Source organism: Pristis pectinata, chromosome 5 (genome assembly GCF_009764475.1).
Source record: "Pristis pectinata isolate sPriPec2 chromosome 5, sPriPec2.1.pri, whole genome shotgun sequence".
Lineage (NCBI taxonomy): Eukaryota > Metazoa > Chordata > Chondrichthyes > Rhinopristiformes > Pristidae > Pristis > Pristis pectinata.
In genome coordinates this window covers 16,909,416-16,928,471 of record NC_067409.1, presented here as the reverse complement: position 1 = coordinate 16,928,471, position 19,056 = coordinate 16,909,416, and the positions used below count along the sequence as shown (strand labels likewise).

General features: G+C 41.5%; 1 protein-coding gene across 1 annotated transcript in view; it reads right to left on the bottom strand.

Moving 5' to 3' along the window:
* dnajb6b (DnaJ heat shock protein family (Hsp40) member B6b) overlaps window positions 1-18,849 on the bottom strand; it is an 89,553-nt gene extending 70,704 nt beyond the window's left edge. The window contains exons 1-2 of the mRNA XM_052016214.1: window positions 18,716-18,849; window positions 1,812-1,909 (exon numbers count right to left, since the gene is read on the bottom strand). Coding sequence (XP_051872174.1) covers window positions 1,812-1,876 — 65 coding nt within the window. The 5' untranslated portion in view covers window positions 1,877-1,909; window positions 18,716-18,849. The remainder of the gene's footprint in view (window positions 1-1,811; window positions 1,910-18,715) is intronic.
* Between the last annotated feature and the right edge of the window lie 207 nt (window positions 18,850-19,056).

Sequence of the window (19,056 nt, the reverse complement as noted above, 5' to 3'; positions counted from 1 at the left end):
AAATTGAATCAAATGCAGGTAAGAGAGAAAAGTACAGATAAGTACAATGATCATCATGGACATGAGGGATCGAAGGACCTATTTGAGCTGTATGACTGTACTTCTCTGAAAGCCTATAATAGTACTCATTTAATTAGGATGAAGAACTGAAATTACCCGCACAAAGACTGACCTTAGTGGCACTGAAAATGCTGGTAACTATAACAATGTGCTAAAAGAGTTTACTGTTTTTGATATTTTTTGGGGAGGTATAACTTGCTCAGGATACAACAGAAAAAAAATGTGGTTTAGTATATTGACATTCTCATTTGAGAAGCTCAGGTGTCAATTTAGGCCATTACACAAGTGCGATCCTGGGATCAGGAAAATATCTGCATGAATTGAAAATGAGTAAAAGATGAAAAATGGATTAGCTCATTTTCAAACTGGCATTAGAAAATTAGTGGCATCACAGTAAGGAACAAATTGACACCTCTATTTTTCCCACATGCAAAATTAAATTTTATTCAAAGAACTTTCAATGCCCTTTATTCAAAAAGTTAACAGACATGTACGACAAACAATTAGGAAGGCAAATTATTTGTTAGCTTTTGCCATGAGAAGTATCAGCATACAAAAGATGATTCGCAGCAGATGTCTGAGGCTCAGACCACAAGTGTAGTAGTATTTTGGTCTCCTGAACAAAAGAGATTTGCTTTCAAAGGAGTGTGCAAAGAATCATTAGAACATTCCTGAGATATAGTAGCAGATAGATTCTTAATTAAATTCTTGATGGAAGAAACAAAGGCACTTACGATGACTGGAGTCCAGACATTAAAGCCTCAGGGTGGGGACTGGTCGATCAGAAATGAGGAAATTTTTTTTTTAAACTCACGATAGTGCAAATACTTGGACTTCTCTAGTCCAGAAGGCTTTTGATGCTTTGAAGGCGTATATGCAAGACAAGGATGCATTCTTTTTAGGACATTTGGTAAATCCATGGTCATGGCATTCAGACTTCAAAATGATGTAGGGAGGTTTGGACAAACATACTAAATTGTGTATCAAGCTTAATGAAACTGCACCTGTCTCATTTGAGGAGTCTACATTAGAAAGGGAAAATTGTACAAATGTACCGTTCAAAGTATCCTGACTGGTTGCATCATGGTCTGGCATGGCAATTCAAATGGACAGAAATGCAAGAACCTACAGAAAGTAGCAAACTTTGCCCAATACATCATAGGCATATCCCTCCCCACTACTGGTAGTATCTACAGGAGGCACTGCCTAAAAAAAAGCAAAATCTATCAAAGATCGCCACCATCTGGGCCATGCCATCTTTTTGCAGGGGGTACAGAACCCTGAAGTCCACACCACCAGGTTCAAGAACAGTTACTTCCCTTCAACAATTCTTGAACCAACCTGCAAAACCCTAATCACTACAGTTTAGCAACACCATGACCACTTTGCACTAAAATGGACTATTTTTTTGTTCTAATTGTGTTTTCTTTAAAAAAAATTGTGCATAATTTATGATTATGTTTTTTCTTGTGAATGCTGCTTCTATGATACTGCTGCAAGCAAGTTTTTCATTGCACCTGTGCATACATGTACTTGTGTATATGACAATAAACTTGATGTTGATTCAGTTTTGATGCAGTTGCACAAAATAGAAGATTGGACCAAGAACAAAAATGGTTAATTAAACGCTTACATTACAGCTTCACACGAGGAACCATTTTCTGTCTTCTAAATCCTTACTTGGAATGACAATCTCAGCTGAGATTGTTATTATGTTAATATTAATTAGCATTCATACAATTTAGACTTACGATTTTTTAATTTCTTCCTGAGAAGCATTTTTGTGTACTCCTAATACCTGGTAGTAGTCCACCATCTTTAACGATTCAGTTCTTTAGGATGGAAAGCCCTATATGATAGAAATTAAAGAAAATCAGTTTTATTTCAGTACTGTAATACATTTAATTAGCAAAAAGATGTTAACAAGTTTTCAGCTCCTCTTTCCACATCATGCATCACTTCAAATGCATTAGTACAATTTAATATCTATACAACAATCCTGTCATGCCAGAGTAAATAACTACTATTATTTCGAATCTTTTGGCCATAAGATTTTACTATTATTCAAGCAATGTCGTGCTTCCAACTTCAGATTGTGCATTGCAATGAATAAGGTATTCTACTGAACAATGATTAACAATTTGAAATTGTATTGCAATTAGATGCAAATGTACTTAAATTGAATTTAAATCTGCAGTTACCCAACTTGTACAGCAGTTACTTGTAAGTATCCCACCACCATCCATAATCATATTTTCATTATTAAGTCATGAAAATAATATGATAAATCAGCATGTTCTGGTTCAGGAGATAATGCAGAAAAGTCACAATCTCTTGTCCAATGATGAAGAAACTCCTAGATCTTTCCACTCTTAAGGGAATATGGATTGCAAAATGGAAGGGGAGCAATAAACCTGAAGCTTCATTTCCAGTTAACCTTGATTGCAAGGCACAATGATGTTCTGCTTTAGAGGCACATGACAAAGGAAGTGGAAGCCCTAATCAATTAAGTAGCAGTTAGATGCAATCAACAAATTAAACCAAAAGTTAAGCACCAGCATTAAAAACTAACCACATCCCAATTTAACTTGGCATTACAAGGAGGCCAAAATTGATGACTCAAAGATGACCATCCTATGGAATTTACTGAACTGGTTTGTTAACTATTCAAATTTGGTTCATGTACTCATTACTTTTCTCAAATGTATTGTGTTGAACTCTGAACAGTCAGACCAATTGCTAACAAAGGGAAGAATTATTTTTGTATGCAACAGCTCAATTTACTCCCCACAATTGGGGATATCAAATCTATTGTAACAGTTGCCTTATTGCCATTATTTGCACCTTAAAGTTAACTTAACAATTAAAGAACAAGTCACAGCCCTGTGTAGTTTCTCTGGTAGTTTCCCAAAACAAAGGACCACAATATCAAACAAACAGAACTGACTTGCTGTGTTCCAATTGTGGAAATGCTGGGCACAACATAACTGGGGAAGTAAAAAACTGAGATCAAAAGGAACAATGCAATGCATACCAATTTAGGCTGAATAAGTTTCCCCAAGTGTGTCTGGAGAATAATGAAACTCAACAAAACATTTCAATTAAGGATTCTGTACTAAGAATTAAATACAAATTGGGTGAATTGCATGGAGAAAATAATTAGTTCACTAAGTTATCACCTAGTCATTACTTCTTGAATAAACTGACTAACATTAGTAAGGGATATTTCTAGCTTTGTTCAGAGATATTCTTAAATAGTCATGAAAGTTTATGGAAACATTTCCTGTGTGAATCCCCTTGATTTTTCATGAGCTCAGATGCATTATCACATGTAGAGATGCACAATTGATAATTCTTTTGCAAATAAGTGCTGAAAACACTAAGGAAAAAAGTTTTAATGCACAAAGGCAACTTCAAAATCATGATATCCTTGCTTTAAATTCTAATTAGCTTTTCTGCAAACTTCTACAAGGACAAAGTTTGAAAAGAATATACTGTAAATAAATGAGCCGAATTAGCAATTTAAAAACATGCTATTAAATTAGTTCCTTGGGAAAATGTGCCATTATGCTTACTGAAGTACTTTAAAAACTGATGCAACAAATTCAATGATAACAGAAACACTACTCAAAACTGACAAAAACTACCTAATGAAATAGTTATTCGTTTCGATGATACACAAACTACAACTCTACCAATATTGATATGTTAGGTGGTATGTCAGTATAAACTAGGGCAACTGAGTGTGAAGCTTTCTTCGTGACCTTATGTCTATTTTTAAATGATAGCTATGAATGAGATATTTAGTCATAGGACGTTGGGAAAGCTAAGTGCCAAGGATGAATTTAGAACTGCAAGATATATTGTTCTATTTATAAAGGGTTTGCAAGAATTCAAGCATGTCAGATAACATTTTAGGAGGTAAATGTGCTGGAGTCTAATGCATATAGAACACTGCTTATGGTACATACATTGTTACCAAGGCCTATGTTATGAAGATATCAATATTTGGTGCAGTCTCCAAGTTGTATAGCCATTCAGTAGGGATAATGGAAGTGTTTGCCAAACTGTTTTGCCAGCATTACCAAAAGTGACAAGGACAATCTCATTTTTACCCACCTGATGGTTATGGTCCAGAATGGACTGCCAGGGTAGTTGTGATGGCAGATTCAATTGTTTTGTTCTGAAAATAGCTATATGTTTCTGAAAGGGTGTGGTGACAAGGCAGGAGAATGAACAAGCTAGGTGGCACGATGTAGAGCCATACAGACTCAGGTTGAATGGCCCCTTTCAAATTTATAACCATTCTATAATACTGTACTCTATCTAAACTGTGCTAAATGCATGTGAACATTGAGAGAAACTAAATTATACCTTATTTCATAAGCCATATTACTTAATTCAAACAATTTTCTGTCATCTTTTTGTGCAACTATTCAAGATTTTAGTGGTCTTGGGAAAAGTAGTCAGCAGTCACCAAGCGGGCTTTTCAGCCACTTTACAGAAGTTATAAAGAAAATGCCTTTCAAAATTGCCACTCTCATTCCATTCTCCAGAAACTGGACTTCATTCCTTCTATATTTAGATATTGTCCCACCTCCCTTCCTATTCCTTTGACTATCATTCTGATATTCTCAATAAATCCTCAACCCCAATCAGCAGCCACAGTGGATTTTTAATCGAGTGCCATCCTTCCAGTTACACTCACCCTGGTTCACGGATGCCTATTAATCCCAAAAGCCTGAAATTTTAAGTAATCGTTTAATCTCTCTTGATTCATCTAGCCCTAATTTTATCTAACATAATCCAGCCCTAAACCACTTTCTTCTGGCTGTTCCGCCATTCATCTACCTCCACTATCTCACCTCAGACAATGATTTCACATGTCTAGGCCTGTTAGGGATTCAGAAGTTATAGAATCATGAATTATACCAGGCATTAATTCAAACAAACCAGTTTTCAGGTCTTAATGTAAATTGCAAGCATTAATCACTTTGAAATTACAAGGGCAGCTTTGTAAACAAACAGTACTGTCTACAGAGCACTGGCCCACAACTGGGGGCTGGGTGCTCAAGATATATGGTTTGTAAAGTGATGTGACCATGAGACATTCTCATATGCATCAACCAAATGTAAAACAATGGGGGTACGGTAATTTGCCTACATCAAACCAGGCAACAGTGGCGAAGTTAATAAGCACCATTGTGACTGAGATCATGGAAGCTTCCAGACCAGACTGATTTTGTCACCTAGCACATCAAACATGGTCACAGGCATATTTGCTCTTTTAATAATTGGGATATTTGTGTACTCAGGAGAGTCAGCCCTCAAGATTAACCTGGATGCCTAAGATCTGCCTTCAGAAGCTTTTAGAACAGCCATGTGAATTACTGTGTCCCAAAGGTGTTTGAACATTCCGGTGTCTTGTCAGTTACAGCAAGCTCCCATTGTAAATATAATTCAATGGAACCATTTGTCAAACTCAAAATATTGAAGTAAACAATTTCATTGTAGCTGTTGAAATTGTAACCTGCTGTTACCTTTGTGCTCAAGTATAAAAACTTGGTGTATTTTAAGTTCAGAGAGACTCTACTGAAAGGGTTTCCAAGAGTACCTGCTTGTCATGACGACTAAAGACCTTTTATTTCAACCAACTTCAGTGTCTCTCCAATGACTCAGTTCATAGTCACAACAAGACCCACGTTTTGAATGGATCAGTGATTAAATTCAGACTGTTCTCATACCCATGTTTTAATATGCTTCTATGCTGAACAGTACTGCAGATGAAGATGCTCCCATCACCCATTTTTGTTCCCCTACTACCACAAGTTCCATCCACCTACTACCACATTTCCACAGATCCCCTCCCCATCTGGTTCCATTTGCCCTTCACCTTCTCTCTAATGGTTCCCAGAATCACCTTGCTTACTTAACAGATTCAAGCACTGGTAGCATTTGTATTCCTGCTTATTACCCTCCAGCAGCTATCTCCATCTTCACCCTCTTCTTCCCCCCCCCCCCCCCACCATATCTGCCCATTTTCTTCTGTCTGCTTCCACTCATCACCCACTTGCCCATCTCTAAACTCCACCCTCTCCTTCCAGGCTCCAACTGCCTGTCATCCTTCAACCCTCCTCACCCTACCCATTACCTACTGGTCCCCATCTCAGTCCTCCCTCCCCTTTTTACCAGCCATAGTCCTTTTCCACTCTCAGTCCAGATGCAGGGTCTCGACCCAAAACATTGACAATTCCTATCCGTAAGCGAATGCTGCTGATTGGCATATATCAAGCTGCAGGAGCACATGCCGAGAGATGCAATGAAGCTTAGTGCAACCAGTGCAAAGGTTCTGTGGGAAAGGACCACAGTCTAGGGTCCTGCTAGTGGACACTGAGGGGCTGAGTCCAGTGGGGAGGGCACTCAAAGAAAAAGGTGTCTCACCCCAGGGAGCCACGAGTGGCACTATGTATTTTTTAAAAATGTTAATACTACTGAATGTATTGACCAAATGACAAAGAATGTAAACAGTTTTGTACTGTGCTTTTTTCATATATTTTATTCTGAATAAAATTTTTGAAAAAGAAATTCCTTTCCCCCAACAGATGCTGCTTGACCTGCCGAGTTCCTCCAGCAGTTTTGTTTTTTCACCCTAGATTCCAGCCTCTGCAGTCTCGTCTCCAGAATAGTTAACATCTCAGTTAAAAATTCAGTTTGTTGCTACTGACCCTTCAATTCAAAATTCCCTCAATTCATATACAAAAATAAGATTTTATTTGGATTGTTTAATTCAGATGAATTAAGATCAGTAACAAAATTGAATTCCATGGTGGCTGATTCCAATTTCAACAATTGTTTGAATTGAGATTCCAACTGTAAATCTGGTTTCCAATCCAGAATGATTCTGTTAAAATACACATTAGATGGTACAAGCTGGAGTGACTTTAGAATTTTTGTACAGTAAATGCAAATACCATCTGCAATCTGACTTCTATTACATTCTTGAAATTCCTGCCAGATGTTCAGCCATTCATTTAGATCATACCCGATCTCAATACCTTTATACAGCATTGTACAATCTACTGCCTACCATTACACTGTAAATGGCAGGGCCCTGGAGTGTCTTGTAGAACAGAGACCCCCAGGGATACACATACATAGCTCCCTGAAAATGGAGACACAGGTAAACATGGTGATGGGTGTTTGGCACACTCTTACTCAATGCCCCATTTGATTAAAGCAGTCAGTCTTCATCCCCAAGGTTGGGTTGTCTAAACTAGAAGGCATAGGTTTAAGGTGAGAGGGGAAAGATTTAAAGGGGGCCTGAGGGGCAAGTTTTTCCAAACAGAGTGGTGGGTATGTGGAACAAGTTGCCGGAAGTGGCAAAAGTACATTTGGAATACTAGGAGTAATTTTGGGCCATATATCCAAGGAAAAATGTGCTGGCCCTGCAGAAGGTCCAGAGGTTCACAAGAATGACCCTAGGAATGAACGGCTTAAAGTATGAGGAGCGTTTGATGGCTCTGAGCTTGTACTCAGTAGAGTGCAGGAGAATGGGAGCGGGGATGGGGGGGGGGGGGGGGGGGGGGGAAGAAGGGAATAATTGAAACCTACTGAATACTGAAAAGCCTGGATAGAGTGAACGTGGAGAGGATATCTCCATCAGAAGGAGAGTCTAGGATCCAAGAGCACAGCCTCAGAATAAAGGGACATCCCTTTAGAACTGAAATGAGAAGGAATTTCTTCAGCCAGAGGGTGGTGAATCTGTAGAATTTGTTGCCATGGAGGGCTTTGGAGGCTGTCATTAGGCGTATTTAAAGCAGAGATTGATACGTTCTTAATTGGTAAGGAGATTAAGGGTTACTGGGAGAAGGTGGGAGAATGGGGGTTGAGAAAAAAATTGAATGACAGAGTAGACTCGATGGGCCAAATGGCCCAATTCTGCTCCTATATCTTATGGTCTTAATTACAATGTTTAAAAGACATTTGGACAGGTCCATGGACAGGAAAGGTTGAGGGGGGTTTGGGCCAAATGTAACTGGCTCAGATAGGCACCATAGCTGGCACAGATGTTGGGCCAAAGGGCCTATCTCTGTGCTGTATAACTCTGACTCAGATGACTTCTCTGAATTGACAAAGTCATCTTTATTTTATAATTGGACTTAGCTAGCAACTTTAATTTCACTCCATTATTTCAGAGGGATATCTAGTGAAAGAGTATCTTACAAAGCATAAAATTTTGCCCATTTCATCAGCACTGTCAGTCAACTATCATGCCTTTCTGTATCGTTTGTTTTTAAAGCATCAATTTCCATGTATTACTTGGGTTTAATCTAAAATCTGTAAATTGAGGAAAAAAAATTGTTAGTTAATTGTGCTTCAGCAGTGGAGGGCATCAATCCTGATTTCTAATACTTTAAGTTTCATACATGCTCCACATTAGATATCAGACTCAGTTGTACAGCATGGAAACAGGCCCTTCGACCCAACTTGATGCCAACCAAGTTGTATACCTGAGTTAGCCCCATCTTATTGCATTTTGTCCATATCCCTCTAAACTTTTCCTCTCCGTGTACCTGTCTGAATATCTTTTAAATGCTGTAATTGTACCCATCAACAGCTTCTTCTGGCAGCTCCTTTAATATACCCCCCACCCTGTGGGGAAGTTTCCCCTCAGGGCCCTTTTAAATCTTTCCCATTTTACTTTAAACCCAAGCCCTATCCTGGGAAAACATCTATGATCATTCATCTTATCCATACCTCTCATGATTTTACCTACCTCTACAAGGTCACCCCTCAGCCTTGTATGCGCCAGGGAAAAAAATCCCAGCTGATCCAGCATCTCCTTATAACTCAAGCCCTCCAGTCCCAGTAACATCCTCTTGAATCTTCTCTGCACCTTTTCCACCTTAATCACATCCTTTCCAAGCTGGGTGATCAGAGCTGCACACAATACTCCATTTGTGGTCTCACCAACTTACAGTTGTAATATGATGTCGCAACTCATATTCAATGCCCTGACATATGCCTTCTTAGCCACCTATGTTGCCAGTTTCAGGGAACTATGTACTTGTACCCCTTGGTGTCTCAGTTCTACAACGCTTCACAGGGATCTGCCATTCACTGTGGACAAAATGCACCACACTTGGAGTTAAATTCCATCGCCATTTCTTTGCCCACCTTCCCAGTTGATTTAGATCCTGTAGTAACCTTTGACAACCTTCTTCACTGTCCATTACACCACCATCTGCAAACTTACTAATCATGTCATGTACATTCTCAGTCATTAATATACATGATAATTCTGATAAATCAGTGTAAATGGAATGGTGCTACAATGTAGTCTCTTCTACACTGAAGAAAAGCAAATTGGGCAACCACTTTGCAGAACACTTCTGTTCAATCTGCCAGGGCAACTCTGAAGCTTCCAATTTATTTGCCATTATTATTCCGTATCACTCCCATACTGACCCATTTCAAAAATATACTTTACTCAAAAAATACACAAGAAATACAAAGTGGTACATCATTTTCCATGCTATACAACTCTGACTTTCTTTACATCTATGAAGTTATCCACTCCATATATTCAGTGTTGAGTCAATACATCTGTAATGTCATCAAGTTAATACATTGAATGTACACAGCACCAACAACATTCATGTGGCCATTTTGAGCAATACACCCTTCAAATGTTTTCAAATTTCAAGTCATCAAGGTCAATTTCTTTTTCAAGAAATAAAAACATTCCCACAACATGTAGTTTCTGTACCAGGAATTTGGAAAGCAGCTCTAACCTCAGTTAAAATGCAACTAATCATGACAAGCCAGTCTGCTATCAAATAAATATGAAGTTATAGTCCCTTTCCTCAGCTAGTTGTGAAGTACCTCGGAGTCTTGTGAAAGAGTAAATAAATGCAAAATATGGTTTTGGTACATGCACTCTTAGACAACTATCAGTCACCTTTACCCTTCACTTTTAGCTTGCAAAATTCTGTGGGTTATTCCAATTACAGACACAAATCAACAGTGTTCCAGAAAGTAGTGCCTTATTATGTAAACACAATTTCTTTTTTTTAAATTTAGTAGTTTCTGACAGCTGATTGATATTGTGGCTTTTGAAAGTCTATTCAAATGCAGCCAAATAACATCAAATTGAGGCATCAAAAACGAGGCTCAAAAAACTGGAACCTTCCACCTTAGAAAGGCTTAGAGTTCATTTACTGATGTTTTATTGCCCATTCCTAATTGCTCCCAAGTAACTTTCTAGACTATTGCTGTGGACAGTTTCAGGTTTCAGGAGACAATGCCAATCTAGGCAAGGCTGGACTTCAAGAACATTTGTGAACTAGGCAGGTTCTCTTTCCCCCCCAGAGACACAAGGAACTGCAGATGGTTACAACCTAGTGGTTATATGGTTACTATTATTGATTTTCTCTTTTTATTCCTGATTATTTAATTACTTGAATATAACACCCCATGGTAGGATTTGAAATGTCTGTTAATTAGTAGCCAGTCTTCTAGATACTAGTCGAACAACTTATCTGCCATACCCAGAAGAAAAATAAAGGACCACCATGAAAATAATTCTAAATTCCACTCAAGAATTCAGAATAGCCTAATCAGATAAAGAGCACTATAATACTATCAATTAACACTACCACCCACTCTCACCTCATCCCCACCTTCCTCTAACATACTACAATAAATATGATGTACAATGCTTAAGTGACAGTGGATGAAATCACTGATTCTAATAATTAAAGCAAATTTGCAGACATATTTAACCTCTCCCTGCTTCAATCTCAAGTTTCCACCTGTTTTAAGACGACCACTATCATCCTGGTACCTAAGAAAAACAAGGTAACATGCCTTAATGACTACCGACCAGTGGCTCTGACATCCACCATCATGAAGTGCTTTGAGAGGCTGGTCATGGCATGTATTAACTCCAGCCTACCAGACAACATCAACCCACTGCAATTTCCCTACACAGAAACAGGTCTACAGTGGACACCATCTCCCTGGCCCTACACTCATCTCTGGGACATCTGGACAGTAAAGACACCTACATTAGACTATTGTTTATTGACTACAGCTCCACCTTCAATACCATAATTCCAAGCAACCTCTTCACCAAACTCCGAGACCTGGGACTCAACACCTCCCTCTGCAACTGGATCCTTGGCTTTCTGACCAACAGACCGCAATCAGTGAGGATAGGCAGCAACACCTCTAGCACGATTATTCTCAACACTGGTGCCCCACAAGGCTGTGTCCTCAGCCCTCTACTCCCTATATACTCATGACTGTGGCCAGATTCTGCTCTAACTCATCTACATGTTTGCAGATGATACCACCGTAGTAGGCTGTATCTCAAATCAAGATGAGTCAGAGTACAGGAAGGAGACAGAGAGCTTAGTGACATTGAATCATGACAACAACCTTTCCCTCAAAGTTAGCAAAACAAAAGAGCTGGTCATTGACATCAGGAAAGGGGGCTGTGTACATGGTGGACCTGTTTATATCAACAGTGCCGAGGTCGAGAGGGTTGAGAGCTTCAAGTTCCCAGAAGTGAAAAATCACCAGTAGCCTGTCCTGGTCCAACCATGTAGACGCCACAGCCAAGAAAGCTCACCAGCACCCCCACTTCCTCAGGAGGCTAAAGAAATTTGGTATGTCCCCTTTGACACTCACCAACTTTTATAGATACACCACAGAAAGCATCCTATCTGGATACATCACAGCTTGGTAAGGCAACTGCTCTGCCCGGGACCACAAGAAACTGCAGAGAATTGTGGACACAGCCCAGTGCATCACAGAAACCAGCCTCCCCTCCATGGATTCTGTCTATACCTCTCATTATCTTGGTGAAGCAGAATAATTAAAGACCTCACCCACCCAGGTCATTCTCTCTTCTCCCATCAGTTCGAGGATATGGGAGCCTGGGGGCACATACCACCAGGCACAAGGACAACTTCTATCCCACTGTGACAAGACTATTGAACGGTTCCCTTATACAATGAGATGGACTCTTGACCTCATAATCTACCTTGTTTGACCTTGCACCTTATTGTCTACCTGTAATGCACTTCCCTGTAGCTGTGACACTTCACTCTGTATTCTGTTATTGTTTATACCCTGTACTATCTCAATGCACTGTGTAATTAATTGATCTGTACGAATGATATGCAAGACAAGTTTTTCCACTGTACCTCATTACAAGTAATAATAAACCAATACCAAAATTAGCAGAGCAACTTCAAGTAAATGAGAAAAAGATAAAAGATCAGATTCTCAACATTTAATACTTTCCTAATGACTCACTCTCAATGTCTTTTTCTTTTTGTCTCATCCATCTCATAATTACTTTAAACAGTAATCCCAAATTCTAAATTCTCCCACAGAAGGAAACATTATGACTTATGCAAAATCTTGTGTTTTAATAAAGATGCTTTTCAACAACTACATCAGATACAAGGCAAGCTTGTCTAACTTTTCCTTAATGGCCATTGCAATATTAGTCTAGCAAACTTTCACTGAACTGCTTCCAACACATTTACCTTCTTCCTTAAATAAGGAGGCAATACACAGTACTCCAAATGTCATCACCCATGTCCTATATAACTGAAACATAGCCTCTATTAAATCCCCTCAGCAATAAGCAACAACATTCTGCTAGTTCTCTCATATTTATATTCCTCATATTTCCTTACAGCACGAGACCAGAGAAAGCTGGCTCTCAAAGCAGTGCCCTTAATGCCATTCCCCCACTTAATTCCCTGCAAGCTATATCACATGCACCCATTATCCTCCCCCATCCCCCCACAATTCTCAGACATTAGGGGTAATTTACAATAGCCAAACAGTGAAATTTGTTGTTTTGTGTTAGACATGCAAAAGTTTGGGCACCCCTGGTCAAAATTTCTGTTTCTGTGAATAGCTAAGCGAGTAAAAGATGACCCGATTTCCAAAAGGCACATTTAAAGAAGACACATTTCTTTAATATTTTAAGATTACTTTTTTACTTCCATCTTTTACAGTTTCAAAATAACAAAAAAAGGAAAAGGGCGCGAAGCAAAAGTTTGGGCGCCCTGCATGGTCAGTACTTAGTAACACCCCCTTTGGCAAGTATCATAGCTTGTAAATGCTTTCTGTAGCCAGCTAAGAGTCTTTCAATTCTTGTTTGAGGGATTTCACCCATTCTCCCTTGCAAAAGGCTTCTAGTTCTGAGAGATTCTTGGGCCATCTTGCATGCACTGCTCTTGAGGCCTATTCACAGATTTTAGATGATTTTTAGGTCATGGGATTGTGAGGGCCATGGCAAAACATTCAGCTTGTGCCTCTTGAGGTAGTTCACTGTGGATTTTGAGGTGTTTAGGATTGTTATCCAGTTGTAGAAGCCATCCTCTTTTCATCTTCAGCTTTTTTTTTAAACAGTGTGATGTTTGCTTCCAGAATTTGCTGGTATTTAATTGAATTCATTCTTCCCTCTACCAGTGAAATGTTCCCCATGCCACTGGCTGCAACACAAGCCCAAAGCATGATCGATCCACCCATGCTTAACAGTTGGAGAGGTTCTTTTCATGAAATTCTGCACCCTTTTTTCTCCAAACTTTCCTGCATCCTCACCACAAAATTCAGCGTCAGAAGTTTGCAAAGGAACATCTAAACAAGCCTCATGCATCTTGGAAACAAGTCCTGTGGACTGATGAAGTTAAAATAGAACTTTTTAGCCACAATGAGCAAAGGTATGAGCGTTTACAAACTGATATTTGCCAAAGGGGGTGTTACTCAATACTGACCATGCAGGGGCCCAAACTTTTGCTTCAGGCCCTTTTCCTTTCTTGTTATTTTGAAACTGTAAAAGATGGAAATAAAAAAATCTTGCTTAAAATATTAAAGAAACGTGTCATCTTTAACTTAATGCCTTTTGGAAATCAGGTCACCTTTTATTCACTTAGCTATTCACAGTAACAAATTTTGACCGGGGTGCCCAACCTTTTGCATGCCACTGTATCTTTGAGATGTGATGGGAACAGAAGCACCAGGGGGAAACCCATGCATTCACAGAATGTGCAAACTGTACTGCTGCCACAAAACAACAAATTTCACTGTAGCATAGCAGTTAGCGCAACGCTATTACAGCGCCAGCGATCGGGGTTCGATTCCCGCTGTCTGTAAGGAGTCTGTACGCTCTCCCGTGTCTGCCTGGGTTTCCTCCAGGTGCTCCGGTTTCCTCCCACATTCCAAAGACATACGGGTAGGTTAATTTGGGTTTAAATGGGCGGCGCTGACTCATTGGGCCAGAAGGGCCTGTTACCACGCTGTAAATAAGATTTTAAAAAAATATCAGTGATAATAAACCTGATTCTGACTCCACACAAACAGCACCAGAAGAGAGGATTTAACTTGGGTCACTGGACCTGGGAGACAGTTACACTACCTGCAACACCACTATGCTATCCGAATTACATACAATACGATTCAAGCACTTAGGACAGCCAGGTCTCTGCATCTCAAGAGTTCTGCAATCTGTCACTTTTTTTAAATATACATTTCCCAACATTATACTCCAACTGCCAGATCTTTACCCATTCACTTAAGGTAACAATATTCCTCCTCATGTCCTCTTCACAAACCAACTTCCTGCCCTATCTTTGTGTAATCAGCAAATTTAAGAACCATACCCCCCTGCCTCCAACCAAGTCATTTATATCAGTTGGAGAGGGTCACTACACAATGATGGTGGTGAGGGAGATGCTCCAACTCCTGCAGGATGAATTCATCCACGCCAGCTCGGAAATCACGTGATGAACGCCAAGACCAAGATCAGCTGACATCAGGCACGTGGCTCAAGTTTCTCCCAAGGCTTGCCAGGACAGGACCTGGGGTTTCAAAGTAAACCACAGGCTTCAGGCAGCATTATTCCTGGGACCAGCAGTAGGGAGGGCAATTAGCAATTAGGGAGGAGCATTGATGAGGACAAGTCTCAGTAGTCAGCTTCACTCTTGGAGAGCATGAAAAGATAGAATGGAAAATGGGAGGGGGGGGGGGTGGAGGAAGGAGAGATAGAGGAGGAAATAAAAGAAAAGGCCGACAGGAAAGGTAATTGAAGGTGGAAGGGGGCCGAATAGGGTGGAGCAAGACTAATCATGGAAGACAAATGGAGATGGGGATCAGAGTGAGCATGATGCAATGTGATGAGGCAGAGAAAGTAGTTGTAGGCAAGATTGGTTTGTCTGTGTCATCAGAGTCTGTGTGTGCTGCTTATGCAGCAGAAACTAATTAGACTCCAAACTTCTTGGACCTCCTTGCCACTGGACCCAGACCTCACTGTCAAGACCATAGAGACTCCCAACCCACATTAAAATTCATAAAGAACCCTCAGAACTGGAGTCAAAACAAATCATCCTCAATCGTGACCCACAGCAACATCACCTGTAAACACATTGTCAGTCTCTAGACAAACATGAAAATATTTCACCAACTCCTGATCCTTCCATTTTGTCAGACTCATTGTCCAACATCCAATATTGAACACGCCAAAAATTCCCCCAAATATGGGAAAACTGAACAAAAGTTAGTCCACAAACTCAAGCTTCAGTCACCGACTTCATCCCTGGAATTTATCTAGACTGTTCACAACTTCATGGTGAACACAAAATGCACAACTCCAATTAAACAGTCTATTTCTACCTAGTGTCCACACACAAAACTCCTCTTGCCACAATACAAACCTAAACATAGGTAGGTATGTGTGTCCCTCAGTACAGTCTAGTTCTGTTCTTAAGAGTCACAGCTTCAACTGGTAATTAATCTTGAGGCCCTCCTCTAGACTTTTCAGTCACAAGTGGTGACAAAAAACTGGACACATTCTAACATGGAATAACAAATATTTTCTGCAAAGTAAAAATAGCTTTTTCAAAAACTATTAGTATACACCAAAGCACTTTTAAAACAAAGTAGTGATTCTGGCATTTTCTATATTAAAGTACAGCAATCTAAGAAATGCTATAATCAATTTGATCAAACGGCTTTAGAAACCTCAATTCGTTTCAACGATGCTTGCTGAGGATTAAATATTAGCCACAACTACCAGGAATAACCCCACCCCCGTACTGAAATTGGCTAAACAGTGGTGAAGACATGGCACAATTGCTTTCATGGGAAGGGGCACCGAGTATAAGAGTTGGGGATGTCACGTTACAGTCTAAAGTCTAAGGTAGTTAGCCTTTGGTTGGCATGGACAAGTTGGGCTGAAAGGCCTGTTTCTGTGCTATATAGAACAGGCGCTTCAGCCCACAGTCTGCACCAAAAACAAAGCCAAATTAAACTAAATCTCTTCTGCCTGCGCACGATCCATCCCTCCATTCCCTGTGTATTCATCTGCCTATCTAAAAGCCTCTTAAAATGCCACTATTGTGTCTGCGTCCACCAATACCCCAGACAGCCTGCTCCAGGGACCAACCACTGTAAAAACTTCCCCCTTATGACCTTAAATGCACGTCCACTAGTATTTGACATTTCCACCCTGGGAGAAAGATTCTGACCACCTCTACAACTCTATGACTCAGTTTTTCTTTGAAAGCACCACGATCTTTTGCATCTCACTGAAGAGGAACAGAACTTCATTTTGAAGTCTCATCCGAAAGACACTGCCACTGGTGTGATACTCACTACAACAATCTGTTGACCTAAATTAGTGCTCAAATCACCAGAGAACTTTAATCCACAATCTTCTGATTCATTTCAGAATGATTCCAAATGAGTCACACAGTATCTCCCCATGAAAAAAGCAGAATAGCTGGAAGAGCAGGCATTTCCAGTCAGAAAATAAAATAAAAATAAAAGAATGTGCCTGAGCTTTCAAGCCTTTCGATAAAACTGGAAATTTAGATGAATTATTATGATCCCAAAAAGCATTTCCATACAAATACTCCCCTCCCTGGAACCCTTAAAGGTTTCACAAGCAAAACAAAATATCAGTGTGTCAGCTGAGAAGTTAACAGCTGAAACACACTACTTATTCAAACCAAATTATTCTTCAATATCCCAAATACATACCATCTAAAAAGTGAACACAACAACTTGTCAAGGTGTTTTCGCAGCGTCTCCCAAACCTATGATCACTCAGCATGAGGATAGGTTGAATGAGCTAGAGCTTTTCTCTTTGGAGAGGAGGAGGATGAGAGGTGACTTGGTAGAGGTGTACAGGATGATAAGAGGTGTAGATCCAGTGAACACTAAGAGACTTTTTCCCCAGGGTGAAAATGGCTAACATGAGGGGGCATAATTTTAGGTGATTGGAGGAATATATTTTGGGGGGGGGGTGGGGGGGGGGGTGTGGAGGTGGATGTCAGAGGTAAGTTGTTTTTTTTTGTTACAGAGTGGTGGGTGCATGGAATACACTACTGGCAGAGGTTGTGGGGGCAGATACATTAGGGACATTTAAGAGACTCTTAGACAAATGAATGATAGAGAAATGGGGGCTATGTGGGAGGGAAGGGTTAGATGGATCTTAGAGCAGGATAAAATGTCGGCACAACATCGTGGGCCGAAGGGCCTGTAATGTGCTGTAGTGTTCTATGTTCTATCCTGTTACTACCGTGGTTTCAAAAATTCGGTTGGCTGTGGCACTCTCCGAATCGGTTAACTGCCTCAGGAACAACCTGTGCCAACTTTCTGCTATCTACATAACTGCTACATTCCTGAACTAATGAATCAGAAAGAAACAAATCTGCATTGCTGACTTCTGGACAACTAACAGATGCGGTCCTGAAACCATTATGTAAGAGAAAAGCGTTGACTAGGAAACTCCTAGCGGAACCCTCGGATAGTGTAGGGGCAGTCTTTAAAGCAGGTTGAAAACTAAAGACGACACAAAATAGCAAGCCAGGACTCTACCTTATGGTGGGAGGCAAAACAAGAAGTGGTCACTTTTCCAGCCTGTCTGCGTTGGAGCGAAGCAGAATGGATGGAACTGGGTCGTGATAAGTTTGTCAAGTCACAATATCGCCGCAGAAAGCATGAACGTGACAGGGGTCGTCCGTCGGAGGCAAGAGGCCGATAATGCCCCCGAAGTCCCGATGCCCCGCCGGAGGGGAGGTTGCCCGCCTCGCCGCCGCATGATCGGACTCGCGTTCGCTCCGTGTGTGTGTGGGGTTGGGGGGGGGGGGGGGAAAGGAAGTGGGGTGGTGGTGGTGGGGGGGAGGTGGTAGAAGTGGGGACGGTGGGGTGCGGTGGGGGTGGTTGGGGAGGGGGGGGGAAAGAAGAGTGGTTGGGGATGGGGGTGGGGAGGCAGGTGTCACCGCGGGCGGACCGGCCGGGCTCACCGCCGCTTGGAAGCCGGCGGACGGCGCAAACTGACGGGCGGGCTGGGTTTAACCAACGCCAGGCCTGCACCGCTCCCCACCACCGAACCTCTCCCTTCCCCCGGACCCCCACCGAACCTCTCCCTTCCCCCGGACCCCCACCGAACCTCCCCCTCTCCAAAGGTGGGGGGGGGGGCCGGGGGAGGGAGAAGCAGCCGCCGCCGGGCGGCCTCGGCCTCCCACTCCCGCCGTCTCCCCCATTTTGTTCTCCCCAGGCCGCCGCTTCACTTCGGTTGATCGGCTGCGCAGCCCGCCCACCCGCCGGGCCCCGGGCACCCGCTCACCTCCTGAGCCCGGTGTCCTCCGATCGACGCTCGGCCGCTTCAACCTCCACCGCCGAACCGTCTAGAAATATCCGCCGGCCACCAAACAGAGAGCAGACAGGAACAGGGGAGGCGGGGCAAACACCGACCTCTGCGCTCACTTCCTCCTCGGTTATTGCGTCATCGCGACGTCACACGGCCGCTGCCGTCGCGTGACGTCGTGGCGGAAATTTCTGGAAAATGCGGGGAGAGTCTTCTGCGGGCGAGTTGGGGGTGGAAGGACGTGTTGATGTGTCACCGTTCATTCGTAGTAAGTCTGCATTAATCAACAGGCTGGATCCCTCTGCTCATTCAAGTGACAT